General features: G+C 44.8%; 1 protein-coding gene across 1 annotated transcript in view; it reads left to right on the forward strand.

Annotated features, from left to right (window-relative positions):
• Window positions 1–18,225, forward strand: part of DOCK2 (dedicator of cytokinesis 2) — a 468,222-nt gene that overhangs the window by 71,297 nt on the left and 378,700 nt on the right. Inside the window, 8 exon segments of the mRNA XM_043488772.1 lie at window positions 103–201; window positions 1,913–1,985; window positions 2,106–2,209; window positions 4,169–4,352; window positions 4,497–4,594; window positions 7,437–7,526; window positions 8,586–8,686; window positions 9,490–9,624. Of these exon segments, the coding sequence (XP_043344707.1) occupies window positions 103–201; window positions 1,913–1,985; window positions 2,106–2,209; window positions 4,169–4,352; window positions 4,497–4,594; window positions 7,437–7,526; window positions 8,586–8,686; window positions 9,490–9,624 (884 nt within the window).

Consider the following 18,225-nt stretch of genomic DNA (forward strand, 5'->3'; position numbering starts at 1 on the left):
TATCTCAGGCCCTATGGCCAGCCTTGGCCTTGGCCCAAAACTGCCCAAGCATAGGAAATGACAATTCTATGGTGTTTTCTCTTTTCATTTTTCTTGGGTCAGAATGCAATTTGTGTGGGAGCTGGGGACAAGCCTATGAATGAATACCGGTCCGTTGTATACTATCAAGTCAAACAGCCACGGTGGATGGAAACAGTCAAGGTAATAATAATAATAAACAATAACAATGATGATAATAATTGCAAACATGAATCTAGGGACTCTTAAGATACCTCCCTAAGACCTGAAACAATGCCCTATCCTGTGTCTGGTGGTGTGTCAGGCAGGGGAAGGGTGGCCCAGTGGGTGAGTGTCTTAGTTCTCTTGCTCACCCTTCCTTGGTCAGGGCCTGGTTGCCTTGGAATTGTCAGATGGTCTCATAGACTGTGCCCCAGCCACCAAGTTATGTCCTTCTATTCATCAGTGAGGAGTGATAGAGCTTGCGAGCAAATGTGAAGCTATAAAAAGCTATTTAATGCCTGGAAGATCCCCTACTGACAGGGTACCCCAGATGGAAATGGCATTAACCACAAATATTTGCATTACCAGATTGTCGCGCTATAGCAGAAGGGAATAGTGTGTGTTAAAAATAGGGTATGGAATTAATTTAGTGAACAGTGAAGCTTGATCACAGCTTCAGATATCTCTGTCTTGTGATGAGCAGCAGTTTTTGCTCACCCTGTGCTCTGAACCCAAACTGAAGACTTGGTCAGGCTCCCCTTGTGGGGGGAGCTGTTCAGGCCTCAGTGGTTCTTGCCTTGTCGCAGCATTCCCGTGTTCCCAGCGGGTCTCCCTGCACTCATTCTCTTCAAATGGCCCACCCATCTCTGGGCTCAGAGACCATCAGACCAGGCTGCTCTCTCCTCTCTGTGTTCTCATGCACCCCAGTTATATCTCTTTGTGAGCTGTCATCACATCGTGATAATTATGTATTGCCCAGTGTAGGCTGCGGTCTCTTTGGATGCAAGGACGCTGTCTAATGTCAGCCTGGCCAGTGCCTCACATAATGGTAGTAATGATTCAATGTGCAGTGAAAGAATGAACAACAGCTGCCCGTGTAACTCTCAGTTCTTTTGCTCTGAGACGCATAACAAGTGATTTTTGAGGGGGCTCAAAGTTCATTCTCTGGAGCAGTGCCCACTGAGAGCCTGAGTGGATTTCCCACAGGTTGCTAAGCCTGAAATGCACAATACAGAGGTTGCTGTGGAGCTCTGGGTGGTGGGATAGTCCAGACCCAGGCCGAAAGCACCTGCATCAAGGATACAGCAAAGACCGTTCACTAGACAGTGAAACTGGGTGACCAAGGGGTGATGGTCTTGGCCCAGTGTCCTTGGAGGAACAAGCATCTGAACACGGCTGTAACCAAAGATTCCCATGAAATGAACCCCAGGATGTCTCAAATATGATCAGATTCAAACATTTTTATTAATCTACATAGATGACAGTCTTCCAGCAAGCCCCCTAATGGGCATTGTTAATTTGCTAAGCCCTGCTGCAGTTGCCTGAACTCCTGGAGTGTGTAAGGAAAATGTGCATCATACAGTTTGCAGTGCATCAAATCCTGCGCTAAAGTTATGTGACTTTTATATCAATTTGGGGAGATTCATTTTTCCTCACTATAATTTACGGATCCCTTTTCATTGGCTGGGAATGCAATTTGCCAAATGGATTACATTTGGTACTTTATTTTCTCTTCATTGCTAGTTCTTATGTAATTTATTTACAGTTCATCAGGCTTGATGAATGGGTGATGTATTAGCACACAGCACTCTCAGTTAAATGGTCAGGCTGCCTTTTTTGGGGGGAGGGCAGGGTGTAGTGGGGAGGGCCATTTAACTCACTGTCTCCTGAGCTCTGGTTTCTGCCTGCTGAGGTGGCTGTCCCTATTGAAGACATGCAGAGGATCCACCTGCGATTCATGTTTCGACATCGGTCATCCCTGGAATGTGAGTACCAAATGGCATCTCTGCGGCCCTAAGAGGAGTGGGGTGGGATCACTCCTTTTGGTAGTGGGTGGGTGGCCCAGGTACCGTTTTCTTTCCTAACCTCAAAAATGCCATTTTTAGCTAAAGACAAAGGAGAAAAAAACTTTGCCATGTCCTACGTGAAGCTGATGAAGGAGGATGGGACCACTCTGCATGATGGATGCCATGACTTGGTTGTCCTAAAGGTACCATGTCTCTGTGCTGTGCTCAGCTGTGTTCTACCCTTCGTGACCCCGTGAACTGTAGCCTGCCAGGCTCCTCTGTCCATGAGGTTTTTCAGGCAGCAATATTGGAGTGGGTCGCCATTCCCTCCTCCAGGGGATACTCCCCACCCAGGGACCAAACCAGTGTCTCCTGCATCTATCTCCTGCATTGCAGTGGATTCTTTACCTGCTGAGCCATCAGGGAAGCCCATGAACTGAGATCAGCTCTGCAGCAAGGAGCATATAGGAAGTGAGGGGGATATGGCAAGATTGCCTGGTAAATGAGAGCAGGGACCCCAGTGACACGCTTCAGGGCTCTCCATTTGTGAGACCTGGTACCAAGTCTGGACTTCTCTGGGCCTCCATGTCCTCATCTGTGAGCCCTCAGTGAGTGAGTGTGAGAATCACAAGAGTTATTCCATGTAAACGTGACAGTGATGGGCGCATGGCACTCTCAGTAAGTGGAAGGTTGTCACCCACAGAATGGGCTTTGATTCCGTAAGACACCTGTGGGGTATTCAGAAGACCAGCAAGAAATATTTGAGAGACTCATCACTATAGTGAATGGTAAAAAATATTAGCATTTAGAGCTCTAATCCTGCTGGTAACCTGGAGTCATCTTGTGTGTCTTCCTGAGACTTATTTTCTTTTTCAAACGGTGATGGTCATATTTATGACCATAAGATGACCCATGCAGAAGGACCGTGTAGAAGAGTGTAGCTGTTGCTGTGTTCTTCTTGCATATGAGACTTGCACTGTTCTCTGGAAGTGGGGGGTGTCTTCCTGGACTTACATGCTCCCCCACAACCCCGTTCATGACAGTGGCATGCCTCTGCCGGCACCTGGCTGGAGGCACAGGGTATAGCTGTGGATCAGGGCAAGGCTAAGTGGTCAGAGATCACAGAGATCACACTCTTGCCCTTGACTTTCTCAGCCTTGGAGGCTGGGGTTGCCCTTTTGCTCTGGTCTGGATAGCAAAGACAGCCTCATCAAATCTTCATCACATGGTACTCTTCTCTGAGTCTCTGTGACTGTTCCAGAACACTCCTTTTTTCTTCTGTACAGCCTGTTTTCTCATTTGTGATGCATCCAGGTAGTTCTTGGCTTAAAGGCCATTCTTCCTCAATAGATTTACAGTACCATTTGCAGTCAGTTTTCAGTTTGGTCACCTTCCTTAAGCCTTGGTCTCCTCATCTGTAAACTGGAGATGCTACCAGTATCCCCATCAGTAACAGCTGCTATGAGGCTTAAATGATGTCCACTGAAGCACGAAGAGCACTTTTTGCGGCACCCAGTGCAGAGTAAGGGCTCCACACTTGTCGCCTGCTATACGGCCTCCCTCCATCCATTCACTTCAGCATGCCAGGGACTTATGTCTCTGTCATCTCACTAAGTCTTCTGTACGCATTTTGCCATCTAGTCCACCCAAAGTTTCTAGAATTTGCTGTGAAGCATAGATGATCAGTTTAATCAAGAGAAAAACGAGACACAGAGAGACAAAGGGACATATTCAAAATAACACAGACTTGTGACTAGTAGGACAGGGTCTAAATCCCATCACTTTCAGAATCCAGTGCCTTTCCTCTTTAATCTGATTCCTTATCCCGCTGGTGGGCTTGTTTGTATTAAAATCTTATGAAACTTAGAATGAACTAAAATATGCTATTTGGGAATCTTTAATTCCCTCTGTGCCATTAATGAAGTCTATAGAGCCTTCAAATCTGTGAATGTTCAACCCCTTTCCCATTGATGTGACCTTGGCTTCTCCCCCGCCTTGTGGAAAAATAGCCCTACCTCACCAGCCGCCGCGCGTCGCTCCGCTGATGACGTTCCCCGCGGCGCTGGCCCTCCCCGCCTTCAGCGTGTACTCGGGCCTTGCAGGCTCTGGTGGCCATGGGTGTGTGCCTTCGGCTGGGGAAGTAACGAGGGTGTTGTTTCCAGGGAGACAGCAAGAAAATGGAGGACGCCAGCTCTTACCTGACGCTTCCTTCTTACCGACACCACGTGGAGAACAAGGGGGCCACCTTGAGTCGAAGCTCCAGCAGCGTTGGGGGGCTGTCCGTCAGCTCCCGGGACGTCTTCTCCATATCTACGCTAGTGTGCTCCACGAAGCTCACCCAGAATGGTACTGGGACCACTGACAGCTCTGCGTGTGTGTGTCCATGTGTGTGTTTGTGAGTGTGTGTATGTGTGGTCAGGCCCCGGGGGTCCTGATATGGGCAGTTTAGGCCAGTAAATAGTAATTCTGCTTGTCTGGACTCTGTTTTAGTGGGCTTGCTGGGTTTGCTTAAGTGGCGTATGAAACCACAACTGCTACAGGAGAATTTAGAAAAATTGAAGATTGTTGATGGAGAAGAAGTGGTAAAGGTAAGTGGGACTTCCTTTTGCCTGTTTTCATCCACCAGGGACAGACCTTTAACTCATGAGTGGCTTCCGGGAAGAGATAAAGTGTTCAGGGAGACAGGACAGGTTTTCTTCTGACAGTGGGAGACAGTGTCCCAAGTTGGCACTAGAAGCCTTTATTGATAAAGCTGGGGAATGATGTGGTTCAGTGACGCTGAATGTTGAGCAGGAGAAAAGTATGGCTGTGCTCAGTCTCTGGAAATAGATGAACATTGGTATAGATCCCAGCTCGAACACTAGCCAACTTCATGTGGTACTATTATCAATATGACGTATTTGGCAGAGTTGTTATGAGCTTTCAAGATGAAAAATATTTAAAAATTACTCAGCAAGTCTCTTACACACAATGTACAATAATTGAACTAAAGCATATGAAACATACAAGGTTAAACAAGGAGTAAATATTTACTTTTGTTGTTATAAGTTGCTATAGTAGTGTGATCTCTCAGTATTATCTACATGTTGCTGTTAGAAATAAAAAGTATTCTTGTTTCCACTTCTTTGAGAATGTTAGGTGTTAAACATGAGAAAAGGAAAGACATCAATGCTCACATTTTAAGTGAAACAAGCAGAAAACAGTGCAGAGGTTAGATGTTTTGTTGTGTCCACATGGTGGTGGAGAATATCATGTCTGAAGTACAAATCTAATTAAAGCAGCCCTCTCTCCAGCATTATGAATTGGGACAAGTGTTTCCTGGTGATTTGTTTCTTTCAGGAACTCGGTACAGTTGGAAACTCTGAACATCTTTATGTAGTAGCTCTGTGTTTTGACTGTAGGAAATATCGACACATGTCTTAGGGGGGAGAGCTATCAAGTTTCAGTTAATTGCCCATAGAAGGAGAAGCAAGGTTGAAATTTCAAGATCAATGCTTTAATTGTGCACCATTGACCCACCTACCCAGTTCAGCAATGGTAGAGAAATTCTCCAGACATTCTTTACAAGGTCTGTCACCTTTAGACAGCTGGAAAAGTCATCTCAAAGGGAATTCTGTTGTCTTCCTTTGCATTCTGTTTTTCTTTTTATCAAAAAATTGTTACTGACATATACTCTACGAATCTTAAGAATACAGAGCACTTATCTTAAAAGTACAGTTCAGTGTATTTTTACACATGTACATAACTGCAGAGGAACCAGAGATCAAATTGCCAACATCTGCTGGATCATAGAAAAAGCAAGAGAATTCCAGAAAAACTACTTCTGCTATTTCTGCTTCATTGACTACGCTAAAACCTTTGACTGTGTGGATCACAACGAACTGTGGAAAATTCAAACTATGGAAAAGAGATGGGACTACCAGACCACCTTGCCTGCCTCCTGAGAAACCTGTATGCAGGTCAAGAAGCAGCAGTTGGAACCGGACACGGAGGAGTGGACTGGTTCAAAATTGGGAAAGGAGTACATCAAGGCTGTATATTGTCACCCTGCTTATTTAACTTATATGCAGAGTACATCATGCGAAATGTCTGGCTGGATGAAGCACAAGCTGGAATCAAGATTTCCAGGAGAAATATCAATAACCTCAGATATGCAGATGACACCAACGTTATGGCAGAAAGTGAAGAAGAACTAAAGAGCCTCTTGATGAAAGTGAGAGAGGAGAGTGAAAAAGCTGGCTTTAAACTCAACATTCAAAAAACGAAGATCATGGCATCTGGTCCCATCACTTCATCGCAAATAGATGGGTAAACAGTGGAAACAGTGGCTGACTTTATTTTTTGGGACTCCAAAATCACTGCAGATGGTGACTGCAGCCATGAAATTAAAAGACGCTTGCTCCTTGGAAGAAAAGTTATGACCAACCTAGACAGCATATTAAAAAGCGAGACATTCCTTTGCCAACAAAGGTCCATCTAGTCAAAGCTATGGTCTTTCCATAGTCATGTATGGATGTGAGAGTTGGACTATAAAGAAAGCTGAGCACCAAATAATTGATGCTTTTGAACTGTGGTGTTGGAGAAGACTCTTGAGAGTCTCTTGGACTGCAGGGAGATCAAACCACTCAATCCTAAAGGGAATCAATCCTGACTATTCATTAGAAGGATTGCTGCTGAAGCTGAAGCTACAATACTTTTGCCACATGATGTGAAGAATTGAATCATTAGAAAAGATTCTGATGCTGGGAAAGATTGAAGGTGGGAAGAGAAGGGAACAACAGAGGATGAGATGGTTGGATATCATCACTGACTCAATGGTCATGAGTTTGAACAAGATCTGGGTATTGGTGAAGGACAGGGAAGCCTGGCGTGCTGCAGTCCATGGGGTTACAACGTATTTAACACGACTGAGCAACTGAATAGCAACAACACAACTGTGTACCCACCACCTAGATCAACATAGAGTCCATTTTTATCAGCGCAGTAGATTCTCCCTTACCCCTTCTTAGTCAGTAACCCATTCAAGGGTAAATGCTAAGCTACCAAGCTGACTACCATCATCATAGATGGGTTTTTGCCTGCTATTGAATTTCATAAAAATAGAGTGATGATAAACATACATTTTGCGTCTGACTTATCTCACTCTGTAAAATGCTCACAAGAGTTATAGCCATCTTTCTACATAGAAGTAGTTTGCTCACTTTTATTGCTGTGGCATGCTCTGTAATACCAAAGTACCACCCTGTATTTATCTACTTTGCTAAAGATGGACAACTAACTTGCTCCAATTTCTGGCTCTTGTGAGGAATGCACCTGACCCTCCTGAACATGGCACATGGTGTGTGCCTATATTCTCTTGGGTTAACACAGAGGGGTGGGACTTCTGCATCACCTGAACCTTTCTTATGAGACCTCTGTTATTTTGTCCAGTTTCTCCAGGATACTCTGGATGCACTCTTCAACATCATGATGGAGCATTCTCAAAGTAATGAGTATGACATCCTCGTCTTTGATGCTTTGGTAAGAGAGAGGGGGCCAGTGTTTTGTGACATTAGGCATTAACATTGTGTCTCACTGTGAGAACATGGAGAACTTACGGCCCACATGGACTTTTCCTGAATTTTTTTGGAGACATGGTAACATTCAGCGACCAGGCCAATAAAGTAGTTCCTATTTCCCTTGTTAGTTTTCAGTTGATTTGAAAGCATGGGCAGAGGGATTAAAATGGGAGTGTTCAAATGTTGATGGTGGTTTGGCCCTGGTTGAAAGTACATGAAGCCGAATATCATGAATATTCGCTTGGGCTGTCCATGAATTCTGGGAGCGAATCCTTGGTCAGGTTGTAAAGCACCCCAAATGTTTCCTAACTCTTTTACTTCCTTCCTCCTCTTTGTCTCCAGTTTAGCAGTCAGTACACTCCTCTGCCTATCTAGACCATCTTTCAGTGGGTGGTACATCGTTCAGATCTGTCTTCTTACCGTCGTTTGAAATGGTCTTTGCCTCTTCTTGCTGTCCCAGCTCACATCTTTTCAGTGTCATGTCAAAATAAACGTAAGAAACATCCACATTAAGATGTCAGTGACCAACAAAGTATGAATGTGTCAACCTTTTGTGACAGTGACATTTACATTTTTAAAGGACTAACTTGGAGACAATTGTGACTTAGTCCATTGCTTCCCAAGGGGGCTTCCTACAAAGCTAGCCTTAAGGAGAAATGTTTCCTGAAGAACACTCACTTGAGAACTCAGGGAAGTGCTGAACCGTGCCCAACTCTCTTGGAGATTCACAGTGCACGAAAGCATGTAGAAGGCTCTGATAAGTCCTGCAATAAAGAAGGTAGTCTAAGGTTGATAACTTGAGATTTCTCAAACTTGTCTGGCTGTGAAACCCTTTTATCTTATGAAACCCTTCATAAAACAGTTTTTAGAAGAGATGCTACCATAATGTAAAGGACTAAAGATACGTTAGTGAACTAATTCCTGGGCAAAAGAATTTGATAGGCATTTAGTTGTGCTATGTGAATATGACTTCCTGCCCTGGGTCTGCCCCCAAACACTGACTCCTTGCCTCTTTCTGAAGATCTACATAATAGGTCTCATTGCTGACCGGAAGTTCCAGCATTTCAACACCGTCCTGGAGGCTTACATTCAACAGCATTTCAGTGCTACCCTAGCTTACAAGTAAGTAACTGTGAACCCTCTACTTGTCCTGCCAGGGTGCCTAGGTCACAAGAAACTTGAATAGTTTCTTTTTGTCACCAGACTGTGTGAGTTCTACATTTTCTGACAAAACCCCATTTGGCCTGTGTTATTTGGATTAAATAAAAGTATGCAGACTCATAGGTTGGTATGAATATTTTATGGTGGCAGAAGTACATGGCAGTGTTTGCTCATTCATTCATTCGTTCAGTTAGCTATCGTTTATTGAACAACTGTTTGTGATAGTCAAGGCTAGAGAAAAGAAAGTGTATATACAAGTGGCTCAGTATCGCTTATGTATAGAGGGCTGAGGGCTGGAGATCAGAGATGATGCTGGAACAGGTGAAGGAGCCTGGAAAAGCAGGCCACATAGTTCCAAGTCTACCCTGCTGGTAATAGAGAAACAAGGGGAATTCCCAAGCAAAGGAGCTCCGTGATATTAAAAGAACATTTTCTGTGGGAAGAAAAAACTGAAAAGAACATCATAACCCCCACCATCCCCACTCACAACTTCACTGTGGCTGGTTTTCTCAGTGAAAAGATTTTTTTTTTCCATTGGATTTTTTTCTTTGCTGGCTTTTTATGGGCAGGAAATACTTATTCATTCCCTGTATTAAATGTATATTTTTAAGCAGAGTTATTTTTATGATGTAAATGAGTGAGTGAGCTTGGCTATACTACCACCTTTAACCTTTGATTGAATGCCTTGTAATTTACTAAGCAAACTAATTACCATGCTGTGGGCTGAAAAGAGATGTATTTTGAAAATGTAATTCCTTATTCAGGAAATTGATGACGGTGCTGAAGACTTACTTGGACACCTCCAGCAGAGGAGAGCAATGTGAACCAATCCTAAGAACACTGAAAGCTTTGGAATATGTATTCAAGTTCATTGTTCGGTCAAGGACATTATTTTCACAGTGAGTACTTGTTCTGTAAGATTGATTGATTAGCTCTGCAATTCCTCTGGGGGACAACAGTATTTGTGCCATTGGAGAAACTCTTTCACAAAATTACAGTCAGCCATTGATTAAAAACAACTTAAAAATCCAACTTAGAGATTTATGAATAGGTGATAATTGTTCCAAGTTCATTTGGAGAGGAAAAAAAAAAAAGAAATCATGTGTTGAAGAGTTATGTTTCCTCCAGTGAATATGATCTGTGATTTGAGGCTCTTCTGCATTTCACCTAACATTCTTCATTTGACCTGAGATATGATGAAAGCTTTCCAGGAATCTATATTCCATGGGGATAGGGAGGCAAAATTCAGAAAATCTGACATTTATTTGGCTCTAGAAGGATGTGCATGAAGATGAGCTGTTATTTGCAGTTGACCTGCCTGTCTGTGAAATCCTAGTGGCCAAAAAGGGAGCTGACATGTTAGAGCACCTAAGAGATTTGATATGTGATGGTCAGTATCACAGAGGTTAGCTGCCCTTTTAAAAGACTTTAGAGATGGAGTCATTCCAATGCAACCTGCAAAATAACAATTTATGTTCATACTAGCTACAAGGCAAAGTTGGGCGGGGTATTGGTTGTGTGTATGACCAAGTTGGCTGTGTGTTACGGGAAATAAGTAGCATACAGGAAACGTACCACCTGGATTCTTACCAAGCTGGCTCAGGGGGGAACAATTTTATTTTGCACTATTGAAAACTCTCAGGGGTAGTTGGCTTTAGGTATGGCTAAAAACTCTCAGGGGTAGTTGGCTTTAGGTATGGATCCAGATGCTTGGTGCCATTCAGCTTTGTCTCTCTAGATCTTGGCTCTGCTTTCCTTTTATTGGTTGCCTTCTGAGGCAAGTTGTCCAATGTGGAAGCTACCAGAACCTCAGATTCATATTCTACTAGCTTAAGCAATTCTAGGTTCCCTGTTGTTATACAAAATCCTATGCCATGCGACAAGTGCTCGGGCCTGGTGCACTGGGAAGACCCAGAGGGATGGGGTAGAGAGGGAGGTGGGAGGGGGGATCGGGATGGGGAATACATGTAAATCCATGGCTTATTCATGTCAATGTATGACAAAACCCACTACAATATTGTAAAGTAATTAGCCTCCAACTAATAAAAATAAATGAAAAAAAAAAAACTGTGTAAAAAAAAAATCCTATGCCAAGAACTATCTGATCATGTGCTAAGATCTTAAATAGTGTGACCACGGGAATGAATACATAAATTGTGCCCTTATAGTCTCATGTCCACCTCTGGAGCCATGGGTCATGTCAACAACTTATGGTATGAACTTGTTTACTTAGAGAGGATGGTGTCCCCCCAAGTAGAAGTCTGTAACTCATCATTTTGACCAAGACGCTGGATGAGTTATGAAAGCTTCATACTCAAAGTCTGCTGAAATGGGTAATCATTTGAGATTCTCATGTTTAGGAGAATTCTTTGATATTTCAGTTGATGAATAGAAAGAGATGAGTGTTTTAAACCATGTCACAAAGCATATGTCACTTAGGCTATTTTAAAATTGAAGGATCTGTTTCAATTCCTCTATTTTGTCAGATAGTCAAGGTGAAGATCGTGTAAGGGGTATTCTTCCAAATTTAAGAGATACTGGTCAAGTATTTGAAAAACAGCAGGGGACAATTGTGAGTCTTGGAAGTGTTCAAGGATTCAAACATTGTAATTCCAGATTAGGCCATGATATCTTATCCCACTCCAGGTGAGAACTTTAGATCTAACAAGAAGAACATTTTATTTATTTATTTTTTTATTTTTTCATTTATTTTTATTAGTTGGAGGCTAATTACTTTACAGTGTTGAAGTGGGTTTTGTCATACATTGACATAAATCAGCCATGGATTTACATGTATTCCCCATCCCGATCCCCCCTCGCACCTCCCTCTTCACCCGATTCCTTTGGGTCTTCCCAGTGCACCAATTTTTCCTATGTGTCATATCTTATGCCTCAGTTTGTCCTTTTGATTTATATCTCTTCCCTCCCTCCCTCCTTCCTTATCTTGTCTCTCTTAGTCTTTGTCTGTTTCTCCCAGGGGAACACATATCCCTCCCTCCCCCGCTCCCTCCCTTATCTCACCTCTCTTAGTCCTCCTCTGTTTCTCCCAGGGGAACACAAGGAGTTTGTACATTTGCCTTCTTCTTTTCTACCTGAAGCTCTCTCATCTTGCGGAGGCCCCAGATTCAGTACAAATTCAGTGCTATTGGAACGCTAAGTGATTTTTGGCTTCTTAAGAAAAGGGATAATCTGTTATTCTCTGCTGTACTCCCACCATAAGAGCATATAGAACATAATTGGTACTCAAAAAACGTCTGTTGGATGAAGTGCATTTTGGGGACTAGGAGATGTCTCTAAGGTGACCCAGACATAATCTTGAATCCTTTCTCATGAACAGAAATATAGGCTGACCAGCAAGGAGTGTCTAGGACCGCATGCTGAGGTAAGGTAGGTCTTGCTCATTCTGGACTCTTTCATGATGAATTCTCTTCAGCAGAGCCTCAAGGACATTGGGAAGTAATGGTGGTATTTCTGCAAACTAGGAGGACATTTTATTTCCGAATGGTAGATAGCTGTTTCAGTGCTTTGAGATTTCTAAGCCAGCTGGTAGGAAATTGTTAATATAATTATTGCTTTCCGAGCTTATTGTGTCCGGTATTGTGTTTGTGTTTCCTGTTATTCCTCTGTCTTCTTTCCACATGTGCACAGTTACAGCTGATCCATTAGTTGTTCTTACCATCTTTTCTTTGTGCATACTGCACACGAGCATTTACGAGGGCTAGGGATTTTCCTGTATCAATATGCAGGATGCAGTTGGGTAAGAGAGGAAGAAAACTTGTTGAGAAGGACTGGAATTTTTAAAAGGACTGTTCATTTCTAGCACATCAGTTCAGTTCAGTTGCTCAGTCGTGTCTGACTCTTTGTGACCCCATGGACTGCAGCACGCCAGGCTTTCCTGTGCATCACCAACTCCTGGAGCTTGCTCAGACTCGTGTCCATCAAGTCAGTGATGCCATCCAACCATCTTATCCTCTGTCATCCCCTTTTCCTCCTCCTTTAGTCTTCTCCATCATCAGGATCTTGTCCAATGAGTCAGCTCTTTGCATCAGGTGCCCAGAGTGTTGGAGCTTCACCTTCAGTATCAAAGGAAAATGATTTTCCTGTCCCCTCTTCTTGTGTCACTAGCTCCTGAGTCACAGTCTGGGTGGATGTCTTTGGCATCTACCTGTACCATAGTTATTGCAGAGCAGGTTTGAGCTTCTGTCAGAGGAGAAAAATGTGGAGAATTCTAAATTGTAGGAGATGTGTCCAAAAATGCTGAGTGGCCAAAAACGTGACCAATATCCATTGGGCTTTTCTTGAACGACTGAGCCCCTGGGAGGTATCATGCCGAGTGAGGAATACTCAGAAGGAGCTGAAGTGATTCTGTTCTGGGCGTTGAGATTCTCCACAAAACCCCTTGCAGTGACTTTTATCCTGAAGCTCAGACAGCCAGCTGAGCAGATCCCCAGGGTTTCTGAGTCTGTGGAATTAGAGTCTGCAGTAGCCTGGGCTTCCGTTATGCACATGATGGACGTTCCTGTGAGAGCGCCCCTTCCTGTGGCCGGGCACATGAAACAGGCTGCAGCGTTCCTGTGAGCCTGACTTCTCAAACGAGAGAGGAGGTCTACAATAGCACTGGCTTCCCCGTGTCTGCGCTGCTTGTAAAGCCTAGCCCGGCTGCAGGCTGGAGCAAAGGGGTCGCTGTGGGATGTGGTTATGGTCACTCTGTCCTGGGCAGTGTTGGCTTAGTGATGGGCAGTGCTTACTCTGCACACTTCCGTCCCCATAAGCACCTGCCTTAGTGAGTGACCCAGACTCTCTGAGCCTCAGTTTCCTCATTTGTGAATGAGGATAAACCAGCTTTATCCTAGTGCTTTGATTGTGAAATGAGATTATATGCACAAAGTTTCTGTGTAGTATCTGATATTTATTCCACAAGCAAAATAAATCTGTTAGCTGCTATTGTATTTTCACCTAGTAGAGACAGAAAGGGTTCTTGTTTCAAACACTCAAATTTAAAGTGGAAAGTAAAAGTTTTGTGTCTTGATTCATGCTCAGACTTTGGTTTACTGTTCATGCCGTACGAAGTGTTTCTTGCTCTTTAACTTTTAGGAAGAGGGGACACTTTGCCAGCCGTCAGTGCTTTTTGAGGACCACAGTGGAGGGAATAGTTACGGCCTCGTGAACTCATCTGGGTCTCTTGCTGGCCCCTTGCATGGCCCCTGCTGTGTCTGCAGTTCCCACTTCCCTTGTGAGTGTGGTCAGGCCCCTTTGGCCCAAGCAGCTGTGGACCTAGCTCTCTCTGTTCCTTGCCTGATCTACTAGTCTCTTCTTTCGCATCATGTCTCCTGCTCTCATCACAGACCTGCGTAGTTCTTGCTTCCTTCTCCTCCTCCTCCTTGTAGCCCTCTCCGGAGGGTTGCTTTGCCGTCCTTCACCACGTTCCTCCACACTGTTGGCTGGGGAGGCGGTCAGCTCTGGGGTTAAAGGTGCCATCTCTGGAGCTAGGCTGCTTGGGTTTGAATTCTGCATTTGAATCCTACCACTACCGATTACTAAGGTTTATGACCTTGGACAGCTTACTTAATCTGCCCAAAGCTCAGTTTCCTTGTGCATAAAACAGGCATGTACTGAACAAGGAACAAGCCTTTCAGGATGGCTGTGCAAACGGATGAACTAACGAGCGTCTGGCAGCTGGACAGTGCCTGTTGCATAGCAAGTGCTCCTGGCTCTGGTCCCCTGCTTGGTGCACTTCCCCCGTTACTTCCATCAGCCTTCACACACATGCTCCTCTCCTGACTTCATCTCCTTGTCTCTCACCCGTGCCCGCCTCGCAGGCCTCCCTGCTGTGCCTCAGGCTCCCACTGCAGGTTGTTTGCACCCTTCCCCAGACAGCCACGTGCCCACCCCTGACCTCCCTTACAGCTTTATTCAAATGCGTCCTTCACGCCCCTGTGTGTGGTGGCAGCCTCTGCCCCTGGCAGTCTTGGTTGTCCTCCTGTTCACTCCGCTCTTTGTCAGTTTCCTCCTCGTGGAACCGATGCGTTTTAAGCTGCGACATCCTAGCCCTGTCCCTGCTAGAGTGTCAGCTCCACGAGTCTGAATACTTTGCTCCAAGCACTGAGCACAGCACCCAGCACACAGTGGGTGTGCTCAGTTGCCCAGTCATGTCCAGCTGTCTGCGACCCCATGGGCTGTAGCCCGCCAGGCTCCTCTGTCCATGGATTCTCCAGGCAAGAGTGCTGGAGTCGGCTGCCATGCCCTCCTCCAGGGGAACTTCCCGACTCAGGGAGCAAACCCATGTCTCTTGTGCCTCCTGCGTTGGCAGGCGGGTTCTTTACCACTAGCGCCACCTGGGAAGCCCCGCGTAAGAGGTACTCCTTCGGTAAGAAATGGGACAGCACGTCTACCCCCCTTTCACAAATGAGGAAGCGGAGGCTTGGTTCAAGCTCAAAGGTCACACAGCCAAGAATCAGTAGGGCAAGCTTCACATTCCACCTCATCTGAATAAGCAGATTCAAGAACTGGAACTGGACCATGCAATTGTGAGTGGGGCTGGCCAGGAGGAGCTGTCCTGACAGGGAGCAGCTCTGGCTGGAAGGGTCGGCTGCTGTGAGCTGCTGGGGCTGCTGAGAGGCGCAAGGCTCTGTGGGCATAAGTGCTGTCACCCACCCCGAAGCACAGTAGGGCTTCAGTGAAGAGAGTGATGACTTGGAGCAGGAGTTTTCAGGACGGGTGTCCCCCCAGCATGGTGAAGCTTCCCCTGCTACCCTGGCTTTGTCTGCGTGATCTCCTAAGAAGGAAGGAAAGCTGTCATGGGGCCGGCCCAGCTGAGCTCACATACTTTGGAAACAAGTCAGGGAGAGAGGAGTGCACTGAGCATCCTCACAGGAGCAGCAGGGTCTCCAGGGGCCTCCCTGCTCCCCAGCCGTCCCGTGTCCTGGGAAGGCGGGCCGTGGCAGGCACCGTTAACACAGGCTGGGAGGAGCGCAGCTCTCACCTCGAGCAGACGCCCGCCAGCCCGGCTGTGTGGCGTCCTTGCCCTTCTCTAATTGCCTGCAGCAGCAGATGACTCCATGCTCCCTGATGCCCTCTTTTGCCTATTTATTTTGCATCTTGCTTCATTCTTCTGTCCTGGCCTCCCCCCTCCTCCCTCGCCTCCACCTCATCTTTCCACCAGTTCAGTCTCTTCTTGTGTAAATATTATATACTAGCCTATCCTCCAGGTCATGAATATGTTAGGCAGCAAGGCTATATGCATAAAGCTCAGACATGCCCAGTGCAGCCTGCAGTCAGAGAGAATACATAAGCCTCTGCCTTTTTAAACAAATATGAATTTAACTCGAAGGTACCTGCCAGTGTGATTTGTTTTCATTGTTCACATATGAATAAATATTAAAATGTAATCATCTGTTTATGTTGAGGATGGGTCGGCATGCTGGTCATATTGCTGTTCCTGTTTCTCTTGCATGTAATTTGTTTGAATATTAATACCATTTTTTCCTGTGTGAGCCTTGGTTTTCAGCTTTGAATATAATTTCACTTTCTGATGACAGTAATGGCTCAGTAAACTTCACAATTGCAGTTAATGGAATTATTTTATGATAACATTAACTTGGCATCAGATCAGAATGGAAAAAACTGTCATCAAAGGGATATCGTCAAGCGGTTACTTTTCTTTAATTTATTATCTATTTAATGAGTTTCTACAGGGCAGAGGGGAGGTAACAGCCTGTTTTTTACAAACATATGTGAAAGCACTTTGAAAATCATTAAGTAAATTGTCCTTATTATAACATGAAATTGCACGTATACATGCACTTTAAAACAGCTTTCTTTCTCCTTTGTATATGGAGATACTGATAAATTTTTATTGAGCACCTATTATGTGCTAAGGACTTTGCTAAGTGTGCGGAATTCTTAAATTGATGTCAAACTTCCTCATTTAGTGGCAGTTTGGTGGGCAAGACAGACATGCATGCCAGCAATCAAATGCCAGCATGCCTGGAATAAGCAGAGATAATGATTCAGCGGAAGCTTGCAAATGGTTCTTGGGGGCAGACAGGTTTGAATGACAGACTCCGCCTCGGGAAGATCTGTCATTCTTCTCAGAGGAAGTGATCTTTTAAACTAGACATTGAGAGGTATTTATGAATTCTGCCCATGGAAGAAAGGAGAATCAAGAATTCCAAGTAGAAGGAACAACATATGATGTAGAACTTAGTCTGAGTACCCTTTATAAAGCCTCTCCTTTGTGTATGGCTCTGTATCATTCTTCACTGTACCTCCCTGAATACTCACGACAGTCCTGCAAAGTATCAGTATTATTATATTAATTTTATATTCATTTTACAGAAAGGAAAATTGAGACCCAGAGAGGCACAGAAAGTGACTTTAGGTCACGCAGCTGGCAGGGAGGGATCTGACATCAAAGTCTCAGTTCTTTCTTTTATCCTGTGCCCGCCAATGAACAGCACTTTTGTGGAACCATGGCTATTGGGTGAAGCTGCGGTGGTGGAGGAGGGAGGATGTGTTTGAAGTGAGGAGTTGAAACTAGATCATGAAACACCTTGAAAGTCAGACCAAGGAGTCTGACATCACCCTCTGTGCTTGGGGGTATTGGCATAGATGCTGCTGTCTTTAGTCAGAGAGCAGGGTGCTACCCCGGGGTGGGAGGGTACAAATTCATCCCCTGGGATCAGATGAAAATATTAAAACTTCTTAATTTTGTCCTAAGATGAAGAAGTTAAACTTTATAAACATTTGACTTAGAATAGTAGGTGGATATAATTTATATATAAACAGGCATGTAATCATACTTAAACATTTTTTCTCATAGGAACAGTTTTGGAAACTGCTGTTTATGGCAGTGGGGAGTCATCACAATTCTAAAGCAGGGGGTTAACATGATTAGATTAATGTTTTAGAAAGATTAGTGCAGAAGTAAGGTTAGTACGAGGGCTTCTCTGGTGGCTCAGACAGTAAAGAATCTGCCTGCAATGTGGGAGACCTGGGTTCAATCCCTGGCTTGGGAAGATCCCCTGGAGGAGGGCATGGCAACCCACTCCAGTATTCTTGCCAGGAGAATTCCATGGACAGAGGAGCCTGGCGGGGACAGTCCACGGGATCGCAAAGAGTCAGACACGACTGAGCGGCTAAGCACAGCATAGCACATGGTTAGTACATGGGCGATGGAGGAGGGGAGGCAGGAGATCAATAATGAAGCTACTGTAATAACCCAGGTCAGAGGGCTTGAACTGAGACAGTCACAGTGAGGCTGGAGAAGAAGGGAAGCAAGAAGGTAAGGGTTTACAGATGGCAGGATTGCCCAAACAAATTGAACATGTGAATGAAATTGATGGAGGGGGACCATCAGCTCATCTGACACTGAGCTTTGTGGTCCGTTCTGTCAGGTTTTGCTCATCAGCATGATGAGTGAAGGGAGGAGGAGGTTTGGGGGAGAAGACGATGTGTTTGGGACATGTGAAACTGGTGGTATTTACTGGCATGGCCAGACG

The sequence above is a fragment of the Cervus canadensis genome, chromosome 16 (assembly GCF_019320065.1).
Source record: "Cervus canadensis isolate Bull #8, Minnesota chromosome 16, ASM1932006v1, whole genome shotgun sequence".
In the NCBI taxonomy this organism is placed as follows: domain Eukaryota; kingdom Metazoa; phylum Chordata; class Mammalia; order Artiodactyla; family Cervidae; genus Cervus; species Cervus canadensis.